The 13569-nt window shown below is 36.6% G+C and overlaps 2 protein-coding genes across 2 annotated transcripts; both read right to left on the reverse strand.

Moving 5' to 3' along the window:
- Positions 1-695: 695 nt before the first annotated feature.
- On the reverse strand, positions 696-4541 carry LOC116257794 (upstream activation factor subunit spp27). The gene is made up of 2 exons (XM_031634782.2): positions 4068-4541; positions 696-1040 (listed from the first exon to the last, which is right to left on the reverse strand). Exons 1-2 carry the CDS (start codon positions 4248-4250, stop codon positions 912-914), a joined length of 312 nt encoding a protein of 103 aa, XP_031490642.1. The 5' UTR covers positions 4251-4541; the 3' UTR covers positions 696-911.
- A 1735-nt stretch (positions 4542-6276) lies between these two features.
- LOC116257818 (non-specific lipid-transfer protein 3-like) lies at positions 6277-7183 on the reverse strand. The gene is made up of 2 exons (XM_031634813.2): positions 6615-7183; positions 6277-6503 (listed from the first exon to the last, which is right to left on the reverse strand). The coding sequence occupies exons 1-2, from the start codon at positions 7166-7168 to the stop codon at positions 6497-6499; spliced, it is 561 nt and encodes a 186-aa protein (XP_031490673.1). The 5' UTR covers positions 7169-7183; the 3' UTR covers positions 6277-6496.
- Positions 7184-13569: the final 6386 nt, after the last annotated feature.

A 13569-nucleotide genomic window follows, 5' to 3' on the forward strand; every position in this document is an offset into this window, starting at 1 on the left:
AATGACTTAAAGGTTCATATGCCATCTAAATCTGAAAAGCTTGGCAGCCTAAATCACATCTCATGAGGTATTGAGATACTTTGCTTCAATTGAAGATTAGAAAATGTGGCCACAGTGCAATGCGTGAACATATTCCACCGAAGCTCAGGTAGGGTTTGAAGCTTACCTCTGATTACCAATAGCTTAAACAACTTCAAAGAAATACAGGTACATGACTCTTGGTTGCAAAGCTAGGGATTCAATAAAGAAAGGATCCAAGCTCAAAGAAGTGACCAGCTGCTTCAGTCAATATTGTTGCTAAGTATTATAACAAGGTCTTAATCCTAAAAGGCAAGCACCAGTTTAGTTTAATGTGAAATGCTCAAATACCATTTACTCGAAACCAAAACTTAAGAGGATGGATATTCTTAGGCAAACGATTTGCAAATCAGCTTGCTTGGCCGAGTTGACCTGAGCTTCAGGCTTGACCTGGCGCCAGGCATAAAAATGTCTTTGAGCGACCTCACCATGCTGAAGACCCAGCTTGGTTGATCAGAAGACTCCTTAAATGCCAAAACCACGTTCCGTTCCAAACATAGGATCTCGGACTAATCAAAGACCATAAATAGCCCCTGATATATGTATTCCAGACTTTGGAGATCTCTCTCTCTCCCCAACACCACACACACACACAGAGAGAGAGAGAGAGAGAGAGAGAGAGGAAGGAAGAACTTATAACTGGATTTCGACCATAGAAGAAACCTCAGATCATATCAAGAACAATGAAGGTGCAAAATTTTCGCCTGATAAATATGTCAATCAAGTGAACCAACCAGATGCAGATTTACAAGCCAATTTGAGACAGTTCTAGAAGCCAAGCCAGGGTGTATATAGAGATTGAAAGCCTTTCTACTAATCACGATTGCCCTCATTCACTTTGACTTTGCTGGAAAATGTAATTTGACAAGCCCCGGGAGCTCGGACAGTTCAAATTTGTTCTTGCCCAAAAAAATGCTTCTCAATTTGTCATCACAGTTAACCAAGTTTCTATTTCTTGGATCCTGCACAACCAAAAGCACCTTATTAGCATCCGCTGTTGAGGAAAACTGCATGGCAGGAATACATAGATCCATTGATTTTCTTAACAAGAAACCACACACCAGGATAGATACATAATACCCAGATTCATTTGGAAAATAAAGACCAATGTAGATTCTGTTAAGAACTTAAGGTAACATTCCCAACAAAAAATAAGAATTTCATTGCATTTATTCAGTTTTAACCTGACAATTTAATGTTAAAAAATGACAAAACTCTACTACAAAATAAAGGAAAGACATGAGATGCGTGGCAATTGCTGTTTGAGATCTGAACTGATCGTAAACCATGTAGAGCCTCTAAGGGGAGATGTTCACAATACAAGTTAAAGCTACACATTCAAATTTAGTATGATCCTTGAGTTTCTAAAGAAGCAAAAAAGAAGAGGTGCAGTTAAGGAGAAATTGCTGTTTGAGAGCCTGAAAACTGATGTCATGCTAGAAGCTCAATGCTGCTTTTCAAGGTAGAGGATTAACACAAACTTGGTCAGCCTAACAGGTAATAACAGGATAACACCTAGACCACCTGTGCTGGTAAGTGGGGAATGTGAAGGGTGTCAAATTGAGGACCCTGAAGCAAGTCCCAACCCTGTCATTTTGCTAACTGGGCTGTCCCATGGTCTTATCCTCATAGAGCTAGTGGTCAGGGGTCACCTGGGGCTTTCCATAAGGGCACCTTGTCATAAAAAGGAAAGCGACTTAGATGATACTATCCTGTCACCCATATGCATGAAAACGAAGACTTGCATGATGGCACCAGCTGCGACTGTACAGGCAATGACTCACACCTGATTCAGAGATTGAGAAAATCATTCCCATTCACAAAAGACCGAGTAACTTGATTGTCATATTCTCTTAAGCAGAGATAGTAAGTGATAAAATTTCAGTATCTTCTCTCAAAATTAAGACCAGCAACAGGATGAATCAAGAAAGAAGCCACACTAACAATACTTTAAAGCCACATAATGCCTTCAATATGGTGATAACATACAGATCATGACATGCTGGCTTGCTTCTTTGTTGTTAAGCATTTCCAGCAAGGCATCTTCACAGGGAGTCAGAGGAAGCATTCCCTAGTGGTAGGAGGACTAATACCCAAGGTTTTAGTGCCAAACACAGCCCAATCAACTGTGGGTTCAAAACCAACTAAGATCGCGTTGACACCCTGAGAGAATCCTCTTCAACATAAAATATTCTCCTGCATATTCACCTCAGTGCAAACGAGCAGAATATTATTTTTTTTTTGAAAAGTAGGAAATATAAACAGGTGGTTTTCTATTGATCCTACACTTCACCAGAACTTATTACAAACCAATCCACCTGAAAAGGCTGCATGATGGTGATGGGATTATGCTTCAAGTGACAACCATGATGAAGTTCCTATTGTAGTCAATCACATAAAGAGTCGACAAAACCTAATCTTAGTTGGTATGGGAGTGAGGGTTGACGAAATGCATCAGAAAGAAGAAACTATTTCATATTGTCCTCATAGACCTCTATGCTTCAAACTCTTCGTCAGCAGTAACATTAAGTTTCATTATTCAAGCCAGGAGTATAAGCTTATTGACCTTTTCATAAAGGCAGACCTAATGCCCAATTTGACATAATGATTACAGGCAATGGTATCTTGATCTTAAAGGGCATTGAAAAGATGCATATTTACTAATAGTAGACAAAGGATTCTTCCCCATCTCTTTTGGTGTGCCATGATAAGGATGTTGAAAAACATCTGATATTCTTACACACAAAATAAGAGAAATACTTCCATCCAAACTTTCCAATTTTCATTCCATTGATCCACATTTTAGGTAACGAGTCTCATTAAGTTTTATAGCAAAAAATGGCATAACATTATTGCGAGAGAAAACAATTTTCCACAGAGCACAATCACATTTATCAAGAACCCTAGAGAACAGGAGCATGTATGTTTGACGTCCAAATTGGTCTTATTAGAATTTGAGTACATAACACAGTTAATCAGAAAAATCAGTTGAAGTTCAGTCTACTATGCAATTTACATCAAGAAGTTCAATTTTGGTGTCGCCCTAAGCCACTTCTAGGTGTGGAGCATAAAAGAGATTTGCTAACAACATCCAAAAACGAAAGAGTCATGGGACTGAAAGCCTTTTACCATCAGAATTATACCAAGAACAGAAGTTCATGAGTGATGGATTTTTGTCAACCTGAAAGAGCTGGTACAATGACCCTACCATCCATGGCATGACAAAACCATGGTCGTCCAAAATGGGATTCCTCACATTCTCTATTAGATGGAGAAAAATAAAATGTGCAATATAAGATAATAAAGAAATAGAGAAGCCGAATTTGTTCAAATTCACAGCACCAGGGGCAAATTAGTGATAGATTTTTGTCAACCTGAAAGGGCTGGTAAAATGATCCTACCATCCAAGGCATGACAAAACCATGGTCGTCCAAAATGGGATTCCTCATATTCTCTACCAGATGGAGAAAAATAAAATGTGCAATATAAGATACTAAAGAAATAGACAAGCCGAATTTGTTCAAATTCACAGCACCAGGGGCAAATTTGGAGAATAAAGGAACAATTCTCTGTCCTTCAAAGCACAACTGCTTTCCTCCAAAATATCCAGTATGTTTTTCATCGGTAAGGAAACATGAGGTACACCCACAACATATAATCCACAAACAAGATTTTTATCTTTTATACAATTGCAGCCTGCAAGAACTCTTTGAATGACACTGATCAACAATAGAACATAAGACTTTGTTTATATTGTGATGTAACCGCATTCAAAATCAGGGATTCTGTACGATAAATTGCATATAACAATTAAACATACCGAACAGCTGGATTTAAGACAACATAAAATGAACAGTAAAACCAAATAAACTCTGTTGCTACAAGTTATGATCATCACTGGAAATAGAATAATTTGTTGTAACATCAGACAAGCCCTTGCACAAGAACAAGACAGGATCTGAAGAGAATTCTCTTTGTTGGGAGCGAACCTGAAGGTTGTTGTCCTTGATGTAGGACCAAACACGGATGAAACACTTGAGGCGCGACATCTGGGACTGGCCCCCAGTGAACTCTCGAAGGTTGGAGGGCAGGTTTATTGGGTCTATCAGATTTCCCAACTTCTTAGCACTCTCTTGGAACAGTGCCTTCTTCGCCTGCGGAGGCAACACCATCTCCCTCTCTCTCGCTCAAAGCTTTACTTGCAGACCGCCAAACACAATCGATTTTAAGGCCTGTGATATCGACGCGCTTGAAACACCCAAACAACCAAAGGCAGGGAGGACGCTGCAAGATTGGTGCTCTCGTTTATAGAACCGTTCAGACAAGTTTGCGATTTGGGCGCCAGAAATCGGCGGCCGGCTAGAGAGAGAGATAGAGCGCAGTGTTCGAATTCGATAATAAAATCTGAATCCGATTAACTATAGTGTATGTAGCAACTCGATTACATTTCATTTCACTTGACCCAAATCACCAAATTAGAACTCCTGATAAACATCCAACATTCGTTACATCTGATTAAAAAATTCTTTACATTTGATTAGTATGGATGGTTCTGGCATTCTATTTGGACTCTGTGGTATGTCTCAATTTTAAAGTTGACTAAGAAATGATGTTTTTTTCGTCTAAATTGCGGGTAAGCTCCAACTATATTGAAAACTTCAAGCAGCAGAATTGTAGATTTGGGACTGGATTCAGGTCATGAGTATCATGTTACAAAGCCATGCTCATGATCAATAACCCTCATATTTCCGTAAAGCTGTGATATAGAACTAAGAGCTCCAACTATATTGAAAAATTTAAACAGCAGAATTATAGAGTTGAGATTTGATTCAGATCTTCAGTGTCGTATCACAAAGCCATGATCATGATCAACCACCTCCACATTCATATATAACTTCTTTATTTGAGAAATCACAAAAAACAGTTTAAGTTTGTGAAATAGTTTCCAATATATTCATTTTAACCTTAATGAAAAGAAAGTTCGCAAATCAATTTTTTTTTTAAAAAATCGAACTATCAGGATTTTCTCTGTCGCACACATACTCCCTTCCGCCTTTTGTCTTCCCAATTACACTCGAAAGAAAGGCAAAATGATGAAGAAGCTGATCAGAAAATGTGAGCTAATGAAAAATTTCAATCTATAGGGCACTTTATATCAAGGGTAAAACGGTTTTATTGAATATATTTTAGTGTTTACCATTCATGAAACAAGTGTTCAGGAAATAATTTTGTAAGATAAAGTGGTTATTTGCAATTTTATAAAAGTAGGTAGTTCCTCATAAATACACATAACAAATTATCTGTAAATTTCTAAAAGTGTTATGGTTATCTTCACAAGGATAATCACCATTAAATCATTGTATAAACTAAATTGTTATAAATGACAATAGTGGTCACGGGAAAAAAGTTTCTCATGCAGTAGAGATTGTCCTCCTATTTGTCATGGAAAACCATGTTTGATTTTCCAGTATTAATTATATACAGCAAAACTAACAATGCAACTATGGATTATTTACAGGACACAAGTTGCAGAGCAAGAAATTCTTTTTAAGGGGTTGAACAGTAAAAATTTGAACAATATTTTTCAAAATTTCTATAAGAGCTAAATTAAACATTTTCAAAATTATAAATGTAAATTTTTTGATCTCTTGAGTTTCAATCATTGAAGCCGCGGAACACTTTGCCATTTTATATGTTTTTTTATGGATGTGTCCCAAAAGAAGAGAGTGTATTGAACTGTACACAATGTTGGAGACTAATTCCGTCGTCATTCTAAAATGGCTGATCCATTTTGCTTAAGTTCACATCTCAAACAAAAACGTGTTCTAAGAGATTTTGACTTAATCTAAATTGGTAGACGGATTCATTGTCATCATTTGTTGCCAACTCTGATGATCAAAGTTCCTAAAATGTCTTTATTGCGGATCTTTTACTCTTTTCATCTTAATGATATAAAACTTAGATTTTGTTTTAACAATAGCAAGAAGTTCATCAAAAAATTTTAAGTACATTTTTGAGACTCCTTCGAGGATTATGCGACCGGCTGAATATATATATATATATATATATATATATATATATATATATATATATATATATATATATATATATATATATATATATATATATATATATATATATATATATATATATATATATATAAAACACTAGAAAGTAAAAAAAGAAAGTACAGCAGCAGCACCAAGTGGCATTTTTTTTAATTTATTTATTAAGCAAGAAAAGGGGTTACACACGATAACAGCATCATCTGACATCAAACTCACTGCACCAACGTCCAACAAAAACACAGTAAAATGAAAACCCTGTTAGATCTTGTAAATCTCCAAATGAAGAGTACTGAACTACTTATTGGTTGCCATAATCTATCACTCAAGGGAGCTCGATCAGCACGGTCGCATCAGGCTCTGCAAAAGAACATACAGAAACGAAGCACGTTAAGCTCATTCATATATATATTATATATATATTGTATGTATATATTATATATATATATGATTAAGAGAAAGAGAGATCACATCTTGCTGCAGTCAACATTGGGGGTGATGACTACGGTGAGCTTGATGTTGCAGAGGGCAGGGAGGGAGCGGACGCGCTGAGGGTTGACACCAAAGGACGGCGCCGTCTGCTTGAAGCACTCGCACAGGGACCTGCGGGCGTCCGCCGTCGGCGCCATCCGGTCGAGATTCTGAGCCCCCCGGCAGCAGCCGTCGCTGGGAGTCGCCCCTCCCGCCCCCACAAGGTAAGAGGTGCACGGTATCAATGCGTTCAACGCATCCCCACACGATACCCCTGCTCCCTCGGCGGCGTGGCTCCCCACCACCACCAACAGCAACAGAGACACCACTTGCACCACCGCCACCACCTTGGCCGCCATTACAGAACCTCCGCAGTACTCACTCGCCACTAATAAAGTTCTTCCTGGCTGTGGACTCCCCAAGAGCAGTAGTACGAGGCAGGACTCTGAAGATGAAGTTGGTGCTTTATTTATAGACGCTCCTCGTCGCCCTCGACGCTTCATGAAGAGAGTAAGACCATTGGAGCCTCCGTTACTGCTATTAAATTGCTTCATCTGTCCCACAGACTGGTATTAAGAAAGAGTATTTCAGGAAGCAGAAGAATGGTTAGCCTGCTGGCGATCAACAAGGGGCGCTTTACAATGTGACATCCAACCGCCTAGAATTTAATGCGCCTACTTAGAAACTTCAATATAACCCTTTGATTCTTTTCTCTTGAGTAGGTGTGCATGCCAATACGGTATATATGAAGCTAGATCCATCTGCCAGCCTTACAATATGCAATTTATTTATTCGCATTTTCTCGTTGCTCATTCCATCAAGTACAACCAACTCCATATATATATATAAAAGCACAGCCGCCAATGTTCCGTTGAGAGAGTCGTTTCGTAATAGAGTTTTTCTTCTAAGAGTTAAGAGAGCGAAGAATTTGTCAGTGTATGTTCGCAATAGATAAATATTGCTATTGTAAAGAATAACGAAAAGGTTGTGAAATTTTAGTTTTTAATCGTCTTTTTTGCAAAAGCAAACAAGAATTACACAGCTAAAATATGCTAAAAAATGATATAATTGTAAAAATGCAGCACAGTTTCTTGTATATATATCTTTGCAATCAATCACATTTTAAACAAAACCTGATGATGAGTTAAGGAAAGATATAATCAATTCTAGAATTTTAATTCCTATTTGATCAAACACATTATTTTCAATTCTAAATCAAAATGCCAACCTATCAAAACAAAGAGAAACTAGAACTAAAATTTTCATTCCAATTCCAGTTTGAGGTTGAATTTTGTTTCTATAATTTTAATTTTAGAATCAAAATTCAAGACAGTCAAACACCTCCTTAACATACAACTTAACAATTTGCGTCATAAATACTGGGAAAATATTGTTAAATCTTCTTGTCATATAACTCATAATGATATGATCAGCAGGACTGACTCACAGTCATTAACTAATTAATGAAGCTTTGCTCTCCAGCAACACATGAGATCAGCTGAAGCCAGGGAGATCACATGGTGGTGCATGCAATGGCGTCCATTCGTTTGGAGGATCACCGGTGTCTCATTATAAGCACGAGATCAGGGAATCATCATGGCCTTTCGCACGAAGAAATTGATGACTGAAAAATTGGTAGGTGGCTACATACGCGTGGAAGACATGAATAATAAGGGCAATTCTTGGTGGTAGTTGATCTTCTTCTTCTTCTTCAGCATCTGATATTTAGTTTTTCTGCGTTTCTGCAAGTGCAGGTGGAGTTGAGAGTTGGGGATGTGTCGGAAATCCATCTTTGTGGTTTAGATATTACAGATTGTCAACGAAACTGGTTTGAGTAATAACTCACGATGTTGAAAGATGAACCTCCGTCTCTATAAGTGGCGATAGCTATTAAACTAATGGTTTTGACAGCATCATATTTTAGTCTGAGACCATGTCATCAAAATTAAGAAAGATCACACGCGTTTGCTCCAACTGCACAGTCGACTGCACATAAAACGTAACTTTACATCTGATCACAAGCGATTGATTTGTTTGGTGTAACATAGATGCAAAATGACGTTTAATATTGGTCAAATCGTAGAGAATTAGCTATTTATAATTCTTTGCAAAAAAGTATTTTCTTTTAAGCTTAGAAATTTTGATGCATTTTTGCCTTTAATGAATTTCTGGGTCACAAAAATAAGCCCTTCATATACGTCAGTGAATATAGAATGCCAGTTAAACTACCATATGTTCAAGGAAATCATGGCAACCTGATGTACATGTAAAACAGATTTACAATCATGAATGTCAACCTCTTAATATCATAATTAAATCACACACACACACACAAATAGGTAAACACCAAACTACTTGGGTAAGAGACAAAAACTATACACTATACATATATATATATAAACCAATGCTGCTTGATAGGATAGTTGTTGGATGACTCAAATTCATAGTTTGTCATTAAAGAACCACAAATCTTCGCTAAAATTATTAGAAGGTATCACTAGACAATATACTGTCGCTAGTGCCAATGTGGCTTTGGAGATTTTTTGTTTTAATTTTAAACATATATCTGGCAAGAATGAATATTCCTACATATATATGTACATAAAGTGAAATAAGCTGACCAACGGCTATGACTGTTGCAAATGGTACACGATGTGGTTAAAAACTGTGGTCAATCAACTATCATTACGGATGTACAACCTGTGACCGTTTGTAACATCACAAAATACAAAAGCCATCCCATTATAGACATTGGCCGGCTGTTTCAATATGTATATATATATATGGTTCATTTAGGTGGCATTTTATGTCTACATATATGCGTGCACACATGCATGAGAAAGAGGGATAGAGTAGAGTGGAAGGGGAGAGGGAGGCACTAACTCTTCTTGGTAGGTGTCATGCCCACCACCCACAAAATGCTCATAATCAATCTACATGGTCGCTGCCTTTTGCAGACAGAAAAAGAAGAAAGGCAAGATCTATCTCTCCCTCCCTCTAATTGGCAGAAGAACCAAGAAAGGTTCCTATGGAGGAAGAAAGTGAAGCAGCCGACTTGCTGCACATTTGAATGTGCTTCTGAATCATGTCGAGCGAGTGAATGGACAGTTGAACTACCATGGCGACTTCTGATTAATTGCTCTCCTGTCTATATATCAGCACCAATGAAATCAATGTTCTCAGCTTCCATATCCGACCTACCCATATCTAATCGACCCCACACTTCTCACTTCCATGCAAAGCTACCAACAATCCGACAAATGAGTTTTCATTTTAAAGACGCTTCTCTCTATCAACAGTTTGGAACATGAGCATCAGATCATGCCATAACAATAGCATCGTTGCCACTACGGAGCATTATTAGTGACGTATGGATCTTTGGCAACTTCCCTCGTCTTCGTTGAAGATAGCCGGAAGTCTTAGTCATGAGGATAACTTGATCAAGAAGACACGCCAAACCTATGTATATATATGCAGTTCATGAGTCATGCGGTGCAGGCAGCCAATGCAGGCCATTAATTTTTCAAAAATATAACTTCATAGGCGATATCAGAATATCCAAAACTATAGGTGCGTAAAAACATAATTGAGATCGGAATGTGGGATGCAATTTTATGCCCCATGAACCTATTTTCTAAGATTAAGAATTACTGATTTTGAGCCCTTAGACAAGATATATATATATATATATATATATATATATATATATATATATATATATATATATATATATATATATATATAATATATATATATATATATATATATATATATATATATATAAAGTTTTTTAAAGGGGTGGTCTTTAAGAAAAGTACACTAGGCTCCATGGGAGCATGTTAGCTCTTACGTCCAGCTTGCAGAAATATGGTATTGGTATTGCAGAAAATTTCATTGAATTACATAAAGGACATGATTCAACTTTATCACACACTTATATGGTAATAACCATGTGGATATCAGGGACAACTCAAGCTGTTCCAGAGAAGAAAGATAGTTGGTGGATTCTGCTTGTGCTTAAGCAATAATTCATCCAGTTAGTAAAACCTTTTGTAGTCAGATTTGAAAACAATGGACGTTGATAGGAATATATATGTAGCAATAACAACCTTAAACCCCATTTTCAAATTAACTTATATTTGAATTTAAGCTTAGACAATCTAAATCTACAAGGTTGAAAAGAAAAGGTAAATGACAATTTAAATTGACATTTTTTTTGTTGTTGTGGGAGGGGGAGGGGGGGGGGGGGGGGGTGATGGGGATAGGAAGAGGGGAGCTCATGAAATCCAATCCATGCGTTGGATCTCGATGATCATTTCTTTCTTCAAACTTATATATAGATTTAAGTAATACGAGCTCACTCATGAAATCAGATCTAAAAAAAATTTGCCAAAAACTGGTCTAGAGGACCATAAGTATTGCATGGTGTTGATACCCTATCTAAATTTATATGATTGCAAAGCAATCACTAAGTTGATATTATTTTTAATTGTCGATCATTTTAAAGCCCTTATAAAGTTTGATCTCTAAATCCAATTTCTACATCTTCTTTAGACCTTACAGATTTGGGTAATTTAGGCTCATACGTAGAGTTAAATATGAAGAAATAAGGTAAAATCAGGCCAAATAGTGCTGGATGGCCATACACCCTGCAGGGTTGTAGGAAATGACTCATATTTGAAGGAAACAAGTAAAGCTCTTAACCCAATTGTTGTTTTACATATAGAAGACAATGCTATTTAAATAATGTTACTAATAAATTTATTCTGACCTTAAACCGTGGTCTAATGCTATTTAAATAAAGTTACTAATAAATTTATTCTGACCTTAAACCGTGGTCTCTGTGTGTGTGTGTGTGTGTCTGTATCAGCTTCATTCATCAGTGAGATGTAGCCATCATTATGAACTTTTCAACAAAAAAGATAATTAGGCATTTATACAATAATTAGCTTGAAAGTGCTGCAATCAAAGTATCAAGTTGCCAATTTATCCACTTGTTTCATGATTCTTAATCATGTCCTAGTCAAGAACTCTCGTGCATTTGATAATAAGTGGAAAAGCAAATGGAGCTTTCAATGCCTTCTCAAGGAATCCCTTCAAAGGTGTCTCCGAATTGAATGTCCCTTGCAGCTTTCGCTTTCACTTTCAATTTCCCCAATTTCCCCAACAGAAGACTCTTGAATATGGGGCAGCAAGAAAAGTTCTCACTGGCAATCTCTTGCCTAAATGTTCAAAATTCTTTGTGGTGTCTCTCAACGTAGATTTGTCAATTTTCTTTTAATTGTAGTACGAAATATAAAGAGAAAAACTTATAAAACAAGTTTCACACTTTTTTTTATATATATATTTTCCATCTGAACAAGAAGCAAAGACATTTACCTGTCGATGTGGACATATCCAAATGGAACCAAAGAGGATCAAATAAATTGAATGGATGAAAAGCATGATTCTGGCGTTGATATGAACCAAAAGAGCTCAAACAGCACATCTTTTCTATAATTTGGGTTCAAATAGATCCAATCTTATAGGTTATGCCAGACACGAGGCTAGAAAGCAGTGCCAAAAACAAATATACAGCCATTTTTCCAACCATTTCTTGTCTGGGAAATGCCTATGTTGGTATCACCAACCACAATGACAAAATGTTTAAAAGCGCCAACTATCAGCCTGAAAATCACATATGAAAGCAAGTGAAAGATACCACATATTTACCAGTAATTTTAGCAAAAACTAATTTAAAAGCTGTAAAAGTAAATCAAGTTAAAAAAAACAAAAAGATCTAAAGATCAAGGACTCATAAGACAATTTCATGCATTTCTTCATGGTAATATTTGTTGCTATGCCTGCATCTATGTCAACACCTGCCTATAACATCGCAATATGGCGATCTGGCTGTGAGGGGCCACTTAAGAATCCGGTTTCCCCTAGGAAATAAAATAAAAAGTCACATCCATGACCATAAATATCGTGATATTAACGAGAAAATGATAAAAAAGAAAAATTTCAAGAAAAATGCATCTTCTTGAAAAAATGTGAAAAATATATTTTTCGTGTTCTTCTCACATTTTCCCTTTTCTTTTGTTTTTATTTTTTTAAGGTTAGTGACATCATGGATTCACCTTTAAACATAAATTAAATTATTTATTATCATTCTTATTATCATTAAGACATTATTGATATCATTTTATCTAGTTTTTTAATGGCTTCTTATTTGTTTCTCATTTGCTTTACTTTTACCTAATTTTAGGATTTTTTTCTTTTGTAAAAAATTTGCGAAGACTTTCCCAAAATCTTTTCGAGATAAACAATTTTGCAGAAAAATTTTCGAGAAAAACCTCACCATTAGGAACCTGAGAATGATATTTGTAGCTATGGTCACACACCAAATGGAACATCAAAATTGATTTTCTGGCGTTTCAACTGGGTTGTCAACTTGGTTTCAGGGGTGGTGAAGCTGGAAGCCCTCCTCGAGGTCACCCATTAGGATTTTTTAACATCCTACCTGCAAGCCACAACAGAGGTCCGCATAGCCATCTTTAAGGCCTTTATTACAGTTATTGCTCATTAGGATACTATGTGGTAGAGTTTATGAAGAATAATGAGGCACATCATTAGTCATATGATTCAGTTTGAGGAATTTATATATTCTAGCCTCAAGCAAATGATGAAGTACAAGTCCGCTTTCAGAATGGCGATGGCTATGTTATAAATAAGAAAATGCTCAGTTAGAGGCAGAAAATATGTTAATGTCCACTGGTAGCAGTGAATCAGCCAACCAAATGAAATTTCACCCCAATTTAAGTCATTGTGCAACTGTTTGCATTTAATAAATAACTACCCCGCGTTTTGGAATGGTGGCCACGATAAGACCGCAATCTTACCATCCAACAGTAGTAAGCTACTCTACTAGACTGATTCCATGCAACACTTGCAGAAGATCAGCAACTGAATGAAC

Source organism: Nymphaea colorata, chromosome 7, assembly GCF_008831285.2.
Source record: "Nymphaea colorata isolate Beijing-Zhang1983 chromosome 7, ASM883128v2, whole genome shotgun sequence".
In the NCBI taxonomy this organism is placed as follows: domain Eukaryota; kingdom Viridiplantae; phylum Streptophyta; class Magnoliopsida; order Nymphaeales; family Nymphaeaceae; genus Nymphaea; species Nymphaea colorata.